The sequence below is a fragment of the Solea solea genome, chromosome 11, assembly GCF_958295425.1.
Source record: "Solea solea chromosome 11, fSolSol10.1, whole genome shotgun sequence".
In the NCBI taxonomy this organism is placed as follows: Eukaryota; Metazoa; Chordata; class Actinopteri; order Pleuronectiformes; family Soleidae; genus Solea; species Solea solea.
The window spans coordinates 24,242,006-24,254,749 of record NC_081144.1 but is presented as its reverse complement, the minus strand read 5'-3'; the positions used below and the strand labels follow the sequence as shown (position 1 = coordinate 24,254,749).

Sequence of the window (12,744 nt, the reverse complement as noted above, 5' to 3'; positions counted from 1 at the left end):
ATCTATTCATGGTTGACTGGTTATTTCTGCTCGCCCCGTACATGGCACTGTTGGAACTCTCTCAGCGACAAGGTGACAACGACTGATAAGAACCAATACACTTTCTTTTTTTTATAAACATGCAAATCAAAGTGACGTGAAGCGTCTCAGTTTTACAGCTGATGCACAGATATCAGCAGAAACCTGACACTGACACATATTCTCTTTCATATTCAAAGGAAACAATGAATCCAGCACCATTTTTGTTAACAGATGAGGGCTGCACTTGTTCATTTATTCCCAAATGAATCTACTATAGAACTATTACTAGTTTGATAAGTTTGAATGGTTTTTGAATGGATTTTCTGACTTTTCAGTTTCTTAAATGTGATTTTTTTGTTTGTTTATTTGCTCCATTTGACAAATGTTTTGAAGTTTGATCATTAATTTTCACATTTTCTCATTCATTTTATGGAACAAACAGTTAATCAGTTAATCTAAACGTGGCCATGCCAGTAAACATTTGTCTGAGAAGTTTCAGGTCTTCAGTTCAGCGTGACAGTTTGTAAATCAGGGTCCATTTTAGAGACAGAGCTTCAGGGTTTGTTTGTTTGTTTGTTTATAATCAAAATGTATTTTCTAATACTCATCATTTTTTTATTTTTTTATTTGGTTTTTTAGATTAATGAAGACCTTGGATCTATTGTTTAATATTTACGATTATTTGATTAATCAATTAGTAAATTAATCTTCAACTACTTTGATAACTAATTAATTGGTTTTTCAGCTTCTTAAATGTTATCTTTTTTTGTATTTTACAACAAAAATAAGTCATTAAAACTTTTTTTTGGTTTGTGGACAATATAAGACTATGACATCATTAGTTCCCGCCCAATTACATGCCATTTTCTATATGCCATAATGTATCCTCTGTTATAGTCTTGTGTGACTGCTAGCTGTTAGCTCCGGTGAAGCTTACAGCTTCAAGGAAAGGATAATTCACTGTAATTTCTTAGCTTGTTCTTTTCTACGCAGACAACACCCTCATTTTTCTACAGTAATTCCAATTTTTCTTTCAGAATAAACACATATTATAATCATCAAAAATATCTAACCACAACTTCTAGGGCCTCAATTGTGCACTGCTGATCTTTAACAGAATGACTTTGTGTGTAGTGAACTTTCTGTGGCTGCAGAAATAAAGGACAACGATATTTTGTGAGTTTTTAGTTTTAATGAGTTTGTTTAGTTCATAAAAATCACAACAGAATGTATTTTTTACAGTTCATCATCTGTGCTCTTAAATTTGACCAAAGTAACTCAAAGCACAACTTTCTTAAACACATGATTGTACATATATTATGTAGATTAACACCTGATCAATAAACAGCAACCAGAAGAGAGGAGAACACTTTGAGAGTCTGGAGACGTCTTCCATCTTCTCACCTCCACCACCAGGAGCAAGAACGACAGCAACAACAAACAAACAACCTGTAGTGACCCAAACGGACGCAGGAGGAGCTGACGTTGCTCACTGAGCGGAACCTTTAGCAGCGTCAAACATCTTTTTCCTTCCCTCCATCCCTGACATGGCCTCCACGTTCTTCCTCCAGTCACTGTCTTCAACCGGCCGCTTCTGCACAGACGACAGAGGAAAGAATTGGCACAAGAAGACGTTTTTGTTGTTTTTGAACTCTCCCGCACCAAAGTCCACAGAGAAAATCAGTGATTTTAGCTCGCGGGGACACAGGAGCTGCTGGTCTCCTGCTGCCTCGTGTGGTCACTTTGTGTCACTGCGGTTAATTTGAGCACAGCCGAATTCACAATATAGCACATTTCAACTTAGTGATGGAGACAGTGGTGGATCGTCACTGTGATGTTAAAATCTCTGATTTTCTTTATGGAGTTTGGTGTGGGAGAGTGAGTGGATAGTTTGAGTTTCCAGTCGGTAAAGGATGTATATTGATAAAATAAAGATGCAAACTATTCTCAAGAGATTGTAGAAGCAATTGTAGATTTTATTACCTGTGAGTTATTTTTTTTAGTGCTCACTATTGCTGTGTTCCTTTACTTGGTAGGCAGGGCCGTGTCAGTGGGGCTGGTTATTTAGGTTCTATTCCAAATGGAAACGTGTAAAAAATGTCCAAACCAAACCAAACTGTTCGACTCGATGGAAACACGCCTTCACGTGTCAAACGCCTCACATTTAAAACACAAAAACAAAAAAAACCTGAACTATTACTTTACGTTTTTGTTGAGTAAATGAGACTTAAGCTTTTGAGACAAATGTTTTCACCTGGTAATCTCCTGGGACAAAAGTGTTTAACTGCACCTGTTTGACTGGTTTACAGTTCCAAATTAGCCCACACACACACACACACACACACACCAATGACCAGAACCACTCACAAAAGCTTCTCCTTTAACTGTACAATGGAATCATTGTTTTATTGTACTGTACCTCCCACACACACACACACACACACACACACACACACACGGTCGCCACCCTACTTTGACCTGCTGCTCTGTATCTCTAACACACCTTTCACACACACACACACACACAAACACACATATTAACACAAGTTTCAGGTGTTGCATGGTCTATGGGATGATGTCATGTGTTGTCTCACTCCTGCCCTCAGGAGGACACAACGATGTGTCACGCTCACCTTCTCCGTGTCCTCTTTCTTCACAGACTTGAGGTTGGCCCGCAGGTCCATGGACACTTTGTGTTTGGAGCCCAGCAGTGAGCGGAGGATGGCGTCGGCCGACACGCGCACGCGCCGCAGGCTGGGCCTCTTGAACTTCCCTCTGAGGTCCAGCACCTTGATGTTCAGATCTTTAATCTGAGCCACAGTGGAGAAGACAGACAAGACAATGTAAGAGACACACTGTGTCCTCCCATCACGTACTTAAATGTAGATGTTTCCATTCTGTACTCGCCTCGCGTTTGTTCAGCATCACTTTGGCTTCGATGTCGTATCGCTCCTCGTCCACCACGTCTATTTTGGCGTGAAGCTCCCTGCAGAGATCCTACACAATCCAATCAAGTCCAACTTTATTCGTAAAGCACTTTAAAACAACAATAGTGAACGAAAGTGCCACTCAGAATAATAAATAAAAGGCATGGAAGAGGCAATAGGATACATCTAAAACAACTAAAATAAATTCAAAGACATAAAAAAAGATCAAGATCATCCTACACACACACACACACACACACAAATATAGGGGTGTGAATCACAGGATACCTCACGATATGATACATGGTCCATGATACCAATAATATCACAATACCAATCACGATACCAATCATGATACCAATATCACAATACCAATAATGTCATGTTTGCAGTGGAAAGGGAACTTGGCTTGTAACTGGAGGGTTGCCGGTTCAAGTCCGCACCAGGTCAAAAAGGGCTGGGGTGCCCCTGAGCAAGGTACCCAACCCCCAATGCTCCCCGGGCGCAACTCAGTGTGGCTGCCCACTGCTCCTAATTCTAGGATGGGTCAAATGCAGAGAAATAATAATTTGCCTAAGGGGATTAATCAAGTGTAAGATTTATTTATTTATTTATTTAAGATTTACCAGTCACAATACCAATAATATCATGATACCAATAATATCACGATACCAATAATATCACAATACCAATAATATCATGACACCAATAATATCACAATACCAATAATATCACAACACCAATAATATCACAATACCAATAATATCACAACACCAATAATATCATGACACCAATAATATCACAATACCAATAATATCATGACACCAATAATATCACAATACCAATAATATCACAGCACCAATAATATCACAACACCAATAATATTACAATACCAATAATATCATGACACCAATAATATCACAATACCAATAATATCATGACACCAATAATATCACAATACCAATAATATCATGACACCAATAATATCACAATACCAATAATATCATGACACCAATATTATCACAATACCTAGCACGATACCAATAATGTCACAATACCAATAAAATCATGATACCAACTTTTGTTGGGTTTTTATGACACAATACTGATCATGACAGTTTTATGACACTAAAACTAACAAAAAACTCGAATAAAACTAAGCATTTACAAAAACTACTAAAAACTAGCAAACCCTCTCTAAAAAGTAATTTTAAAAACAAAAGTCAATACTAAATAAAAACATCGTTATTGGAAGATATTTGAGGTTATGCTGCCTGGAATATTGGACAATATGAACCTTTACTATCATCATGAGCCTTATGTTAATGTAATAATTGTAAAAAAGTTTTGCAGCTTTTAAAATGGCTCTAAAATCACATTACGTGACGTTTATTTGCTCTGAGCTGATAAACAAAGTGAATCCGATGACACAAGCCATCGCAAATCGCACAAATCCGACACTTTGAATCCTGCAGAGATGCATAATTAATGGTACAGGTGCAGAAACAGGGGGATTGTGGTCAATGAAGGATGTGTTTACCTGCAGCTGTGCGAGGCTCAGGCCGCTGGTGTTGAGGGGCGGAGCTCTCTCTGCCAGGTACTTGTGTTTCTCCTCCTCTTTGTCAACAATCTCCTGCTCTAGCTCCTCTTTGGCCTTCGCCACCATCAGACTCTGCAACAAAATCATGACTCAGCAGTTTATTACAAGCATTCAGGTGCTCAGGGTTAGCTTTAAAGACACAGCACATCTGCTGCACCCTTGTGGTTAAATGCGGGTGTTACAGAAAAACCTCTCTCACCTTCAGCATCAGCTTCCTGGAAGCTGAGATCTTTGGTTTCCTCTGGGGAAAAAACACCCAAATCAGCACATTTTCAACTTAAAAATACACTCAGATCTATAATGATAATATTATAATAATATAATATAGTAAAAATATTCTTCAAATATCTTGAAATATCAAAGATTGTGCTGGCGAAAGCTTGAGCCAAACTGTTCACTTTTCCTGCACAAAATTCCATAGAGAAAGTCAATAATTTTACGTCATTATAACACAGGAGGTTTTTAATGCTCTGCTGCCTCCATTTATTCTTTTAAATCTATGATTTTGTGACTTTGGCATTAAAAATGTTTTATTTGAACATACTGAAGTGACAAATATTTACCAAATAAGGCAGCAGTAAACCAGCAGCTCCTGTGACAACGAGAGCTTAAAACGCTCATTTTCTCTATGGACTTTGGTGCAGGAGAGTAAACAGTTTATAAATCGACACAAACTTGAGTTTCTTGTTGGCAAAGTTGGTCAAACTTCAAAATAAAGCAGTGAACATGTTCTTAAAATATTGTAAAGTCAAACTGATGGAAGTTTGTGCCACGTTGTAATCCGCTTACTTTTCTGCACCAAAGTCCTTAGAGAAAATCAGCGATTTTACTTCATTGTAACACAGGAGGTTTTTGACGCTCTGCTGCCTCCATTCATTTGTTCAAATGTGTAATTTTGTGACTTCGGCTTTGAAAAACATTCATTTGAAAATAAATAAAATATATCAGGCAGCAACAGACCAGCAGCTCCTGTGGCGACGTGAGCTAAAAATGATGATTTTCTCTATGGAATTTGGTTCAGGAGCATAAACAGTTTATAAATCGACACAAAGTTCAGTTCCTGTCAGAAAATGGTTGTTTTATAATGAGATAAAGTGTCAGACTGTGACTCCATACAGTAACAGCCATTACCTGAGGTGTTTATGTGAATGAATGAAGTTATTTAACACTCACCTCTTGTCTGTAAAAGAGAAGGACACAGAGAGAGAGTGAGAGAGTTAGTGTGAACGTCTGAACTGCGGAAACCTTTTGTTTTGTGTGAATGAGTGAACAGTTCTATAAAAAGAACACAAAGCCGGATCACTCACACATTCTCAGGCATGCTGCTGCTGCTGCTGCTGCTGCTGCTGCTGATGATGATGATGATGACGAGGATCTGCTCTCACTGTTGGAGACACAGAGATTAGAACCTCATAACCACACACACACGCACACACACGCACGGTGAACAGTTGTCAGTGATTGTTCAGCAGATCGTCTTTCCACACTTGTCTGTGAGAATGTGAACGCGCTCAGAGGATTAATAACAATAATATAAACTGTCAGTGGCAGATATCTGCTGTTGTCCCGTCAGAAGACACCGGTGACCTCGTCATGACCTCGTCATAACTGTCCCTCAACACCAGTTAACTCCACTGACGCCTGATCGTCACACACTGTGTCAGTGTGACAGCACGATGCCATGCCAATAATTACACTTTGAATACTAACAGCACTTTACAATAGATTTGAATAAGTACATATGTATATATATATGTATATATCCTTTTTATTTATTTATTTATTTATGTATATATATGTATATATCCTTTTATTTATTTATATATGTATATATCCTTTTATTTATATATATATACATGTATATATCCTTTTATTTATTTATATATATATATATATATATGTACTGTATATAATAAGACAATTATATTTTCTACAGTTTCAAGAAATGTTTTTGTAAAATTTAAGCTAAATCTGTAATTATTAAAAATGTTTGATCTGAAGTGTCGTAGTTGTATCGTAGTTTCAGTAAATCTGGGAGAATATAGATTTTTTTTACAGTATCCCACAACGCTTTATCCAATCAGGAGCCAGAATTCGGGGAAAAAGGCGGTCCTCTCTGCCCGTGAAGTTAGGCTGTTAAATGCCCCGCCCCCTCACCAACCTGACAGCTGATCAACAAAATAATATTCGACTTTTGATTTCTTTGTTAAATAGCATGGAACTTTTTTCTTGTCATATTACAACTGTTTTCGTATAATATGACACATTTTTCTGTAGTATTAACGTCATTGGATGTCAACTTTTTTCATAAAATTACGACTTTATCAACGTAATTTAACAATGTTTTCTTGTAATATTACGTCTTTATTTTATCAAAAACGTTTTTTTTCTTCTTCACGACTAATTCTCCATCATAATTATTGTGCACCTGCTGCCCTGATTTTAAAAAATCAGACACAATATCAACACCGCCCTGACCTCGTCTCACCCATCCTCCCCATCTGTCTCACCCTCAAATCAACAACTGATTACAGCACTTAACCCGTCTCTGTCTCTGTGTCTGTGTCTGTCTTTCGGTCTCGTCTTCTTCTGTCCTCTCGTTGTGAGTTTGTTTCTCTCCTGAAAGACGACACAAAGTTGTTTCTGTGGGATTAGGAAAGATTCCAAACTGATAGCCGTCCTTCATCCGTCTCTCATCCTCATCTTTCTCCCCGGGATTATCTCCCGGAGAGGAATTTAGAGTGGGCCTGTCTCCCCAAATAGACCTGGGGGGGACATCTGATAAACAGCTGTGGAGGCTGCTTTTACTCTGGGGTTCACAGTGTGGGATGATCAGGGATTAACCGTCATTCACTCACGTACGCTGCACAGCCTTTGTGCTGCGGCCAAAAAAAGGCTTTGGAAAATTCACGTCAACGTCTGAGTTAATGGGAGTGGACGTTTGGTCCATGAAATGTCAGAAAAAGTTGAGGAGTCATTCGGTTTTAATGATTTCTTTGTCAGAAAGCACAAAATGATCACATTTAAGAAGCTGAAAAAAACAAAAAAAAACAGCCATAGACACTGAAATGTGGCTTTAACTGGGGACAACAAAATAAAAGTCTAATTTTAGCCTCTTATCAAAAGACTCACTTAATAACAATCTATGTCATCTTAAGTGTGAGCTATTTGTAGCCGCAACAGATTTTATAACTCAACTATTACTGAATGAATGGCCAACAAGTTTGTTGTCTTTTTTGTCAAAAAAAAGTTCTTTGATTCATTTTTGGCTTCTAAAAATATGGATATTTTCCGTATTATTTTACTTTTTAATATCAAAACACATAAAACAAAAATATCCGTTTATAGGAAAACAAACAAACAAACAACAAAAAAAAAGAATTTGAGAAAAAGAGTCATTAGTTCCAGTTTTATGCTGTTTTAAGGATGAAGAACTAACTTTCTCCTGCACCAAATCCCATAGAGAAAATCAGCGATTTAAGCTCACGGGGACACAGGAGCTGCTGGTCTACCACTGCCTTGTGTGGTCAGTTTGTGTCACTGAGGTAAATTTCAACAAATAATTTAAGATGCCGAATTTGCAAAATAACACATGTGAATTTACTGATGGAGGCAGCAGTGGATCCAAAACTCCTGCGTGCTGTGATGTTAAAATCACTCATTTTCTCTATGGGGTTTGGTGCAGGGAGAGTACATGATTTACAAATTTGAGTTTCCTGGTGAAAAAAGACATAAGTTTTACAGCCATGTTTATTTTTATGTCGCCTGACCTCTCACCCCTTTAACATATTGTGATTAAATAACATTTTTCTACTTTAATCCCCTTTCAAACAATAACATATAGTTATAAATTTCAAATTATAAATAATTTTACCCAATTAACTTATCTATAACAAAAAAGAAAACAAAGAGACCTTACCAGTGTCAGAGACGCGAGATGGAAGGAGACAAACAGCAGCAGAGGCAGGATGGACAGGACACAGACAATGTGTCCCTCTATTTATCTGCACCCCCTTTGTCTCTCTCTCTCTCTCTCTCTGTCCTTTTGTCAGTGGAGTCTATTATTAGTCACAAGCTTCTCTCTGTGCTCTGTCCATTTGTCTCTCACAGATCCACAGATCCAGCGTAGACCAGGAGCCAGCAGCTGGAGCCTGGACGATGAAGGTAACTGATGATGATGATGACGATGATGGTTTTATGAGCACACTGCTCACATAAGAGAACTACACTGTAAAAAAAAAACAGTCCAAAGACTTAAATTTTCCTTTTTCAAGAAATTTAAATTTGCAATAATAATAATAATGATGGTCGACTTCCTGTTGAGTTGAGGTCATGGTCCCAATAGACTTTTTTCTTCGTCTTGGTCTATAATAGGTTCCCACCAAGTATCGTGAAATTCGGTGCAATTTAATTTTGGCTTTATTCCATCCATGTTGTTTCACCTTTGGGGGGCGATATAGAGACCCAGTATAAAGCACGGGTCCAAGTGCAATGACAGTATCACATTTTTGCCCCACCTGACCTCCGTACAAAGTTTCCCGAGTTTTTTGCACAATAACCCCGTCAAAAATGAGCGGAAATCCATGGATATGATAATAATCATCATTGTGTTCCACAGGGCTCCGCCCTCGGGCCGCTGTTCTTCTCACTTTCATTCAGGGCTGATTTTCATTGTTACGCTGATGACGTGCAAATATATATATCTTGCATTTATAGATAGATTTTTGTTGGAGTAAAGTTTGTAACGTGGGTTGAAAAAAAAAACCCTCGACAATTCGGAAAAAAATTCAGAAAATCATTCTCATAAGTTTCCAACTTTTTTTGTGAAATAACTTTTTTCTTTTAATATTGCAACAGTTTTCTCATATGACAAAATTTTACTTTTGATGGGGTAATAATCACATTTTCATATTAATGCACTTATTGTAAGTCGCTTTGGATAAAAGCGCCTGCCAAATGACATGTAATGTAATTTTACAACTTTTTTCTCAGAATATAACTTTTTTGTAATATTACAACTTTATTAACATAATATAACAACTTCTTATCTTGTAATATTATGACTCTTTTCTCAAAATCTTAAATATTTTTGTTCTTCAGTATGTTTCTAATACTGAGAATAGATTTTTATAAATTGGCATCAGACATATATAAACCCTGCCCTCACCTCGTCTCACCTCCCCCTCTGTTGGGGTTTATTATTGCGATGTCTGTATTTTTGTTCAATGTTAAAATAAAAAAAAAACACAAAAACAGACTCATTTTGAACGTTTACTGCACTTAATTTTGACTTTTTTAGATGAAACAGAAAAAAAATATCATGTACTAAACCACACAGTATCTTCTCAACACGGGAGACATCGACCTCTGGTGGCTCAACTGTTGCACTGCAGCTGTTCATGTGAGGCATTTTTAAAGCCTTTAGTATCAGCAAACTTTATTGTTTTAATACATTTATCAGGTGACTGCTCTGTTTATGATAACAGTGTCAAGATGAGAAATGGTCTCAGTCCATGGTTCTCAAACTGTGGTGTGTGCACCACCAGTGGTACGCAAGCTTCCTCTGATGGTACGGTTCTACAGTTTAAACCAGGGTATGTGATCAGAGAGGAGCTGAGTGTGAAGAAAATGTTTCAATGTTTTATCGCTCGCTCCGTTTTAATCTAATTGCAATACACCAGTGTGTGAAGTATCAAGAGAGTCCAGCTGCGGGGGCTGATGATTTTACATGTTCTAGGGGGCGCTAAAAAAGAAATTAAGGACAGAATTCTAAGAAAAAAAATCAGTATTCTGAGATTGAGGTCATAATTCTGGGATTATGGTCATAATTATGGGATTATGGTCATAATTATGGGAAAATTAAGAGATCTAAGAAATCTGAGATTAATGTCATAATTCTGGGACTAAAGTTAATATTCTGAGATTAAGGTCAGAATTCTGAGATTAACTGAGATAAAGGTCAGAATTCCCTTGCAGAGAGAGGAGTTAACTTTATGTGCATCTCCAAGATGCTGTCGCTGCTGCGGCTGACGCTGTCATATGATATGGTAGGAAATGTTACGTGCGCCCTCTGCTGGACTCTAATGTACACTATGACTTTTTTGTCACATTTTGGACACTAGTGGTAGTACCCATTAGAGTGACTAGTCGACTACTAGATGTGTGTTAATGTAAAAACTGTAGTATAAGTGGTTTTGAAGGTCAAGACGAGAAAAGCGTTAAATAAATCCAGACCATTTACAGTATTTGCATTTTGAGCAGATATTTATTGTTTGAACATAAATTTGAACACTTAATGTCCAGCATTCATTCATTTTAAAATAAAAAAGTGACAGCTCTACAGGACACCTTTGTGTTTGCATTAACACCGATGTTTGTTATGACAGCAGACAGACTCTGTCCACTTTCGATCGTCTTCTTGGATCTGGTTTATGAAGAAAATGAAAGCAGAACTGTGGACAGTGGCTATGATGTTTAGAGAAGACATTCCACACACACACACACACACTCTTCCACAGATCCACACTATACTGTAAATTTACACACACACACACACACGTTTGTGCAGCATTCATAGTGAGGACACTCATAGTGCTTTTCCTAACTCTAAAACCAGGTCTTAGCCCCTAAAAAGTCCTCATTTTAGTCCCCATAAAGCAACACATACAAGAACAGACACACACACATCCCATCGTGTGTGTGTGTGTTTGTGTACAAGCCTCAGCCTTCTCATTAGTCTTCACACACTCCACAAGAGTAGTGTCCTGACCACACACACAGTGTGTGTGCGTGTGTGTGTGTGTGTGTGTGTGTGTGCACACGTGTGTGTCTCTGTGGGGACATTTTGTCTCCACAACTTTAAATGGCCTTTTAAGGGTTAATGGACCTGGTTTTAGGGTTAGGGTAAGGTTTAAGGTTAAGGGTCTATGATGTGTCCTCACTCAGACATAAAAACAAGTTTTGTGTGTGTGTGTGTCACCTCTTTAGGATGATTTTTCTGTCATAAACACTGACCTTGTCAGGACAGTAGTCCTCATGGAGACTTAAAACCTGGTCCTCATGAGGCAGAACCTCTTTTTCTGTGGAACTGGTTACAGTTTAAGGACTAATATTTTAATTGTGGTTAAGTTAAGTTAAGTTAAGTTAAGTTAAGTGTAGGTTAGTGTAAGTCATTAACTGGTTATGGTTTAGTGATGACACTTTGTTTAGTTTGTTTAAATGAATGCAAGTCAATGCAGAGTCCTGAGAAGTACAGTGATGCATATGTGTGTGTGTGTGTGTGTGTGTGTGTGTGTGTCTGTGTGTGTGTCTGTGTGTGTGATAAAGGGCTGATTGTGTGTTGTGACTTCTCTTGTTTCAGTGGAAAAACCCAAACCTCGCCATATGAGTCAGCGAGGGAGCAGCAGCAGGAACGACTGTGTGTGTGTGTTCTTGTATGTGTGGCTTTGTGAGGACATTTTGTATGGTCCTCACAACTTTCAAGGGTTACATCAATTGTGTGTCCTCAGTAAGAACACTGTGTGAGAATGTGTGTGTATGTGCTCTTGTATTTGTAGCTTTATGAGGACCAAAAAATCATATAGTAACTGTATATATACTGGTGGATATTTTAATAATTATAACATATTTAATTATTTAATTATATATACATTTATCTTGTATTTGAAGTACAATTGCCTCCATGTTATATTGATCTGTTTTCTGTTTTTGTTATTTACAGACTCACAAATATGTTATTAACTACTACTTAGTATATCAAAACAAACAGTTTCACTTTCACAATTATTTATTGTGCATTATCAGGGTATCATTTAACTGTTAATCTGTTAATTTGTCCCAAACTGTCACTTTTCACATGACCGCACCCTGCTGACCAGACTAGAAGTTCACTGGCCCCCAGGTCATTTTGAGTTGAACTCACACAGAGTGAGGACATCTAGGCTGCTCCTCACATCTTTTTCAGGGTTAAGACCTGGTTTTGGGGTTAGAACTGGTTTAAGGTTAAGGGTAAGGGGTCTAGGGAAAGCATTAAGTATAAAGTGTGTCCTCACTAAGATATAAAAAGCAGTTTGTGAACTTTCCAGAGTCCATAAGAGTGAAGTTAAACCACAACCAGAACCAGATGAGTTCAGTAATTACTGGTCTGAGTCTTAAATAGAGGCAGCAGCTGCTTTTAAAGAGAACACAGAGAAACTC

The 12,744-nt window shown here is 37.7% G+C and overlaps 1 protein-coding gene across 1 annotated transcript; it reads right to left on the bottom strand.

The window, feature by feature from the left end:
• Window positions 1–1,193: 1,193 nt before the first annotated feature.
• On the bottom strand, window positions 1,194–4,849 carry tnni1a (troponin I type 1a (skeletal, slow)). The gene is made up of 5 exons (XM_058641926.1): window positions 4,748–4,849; window positions 4,489–4,620; window positions 2,929–3,018; window positions 2,655–2,831; window positions 1,194–1,615 (listed from the first exon to the last, which is right to left on the bottom strand). Exons 1-5 carry the CDS (start codon window positions 4,754–4,756, stop codon window positions 1,511–1,513), a joined length of 513 nt encoding a protein of 170 aa, XP_058497909.1. The 5' UTR covers window positions 4,757–4,849; the 3' UTR covers window positions 1,194–1,510.
• Window positions 4,850–12,744: the final 7,895 nt, after the last annotated feature.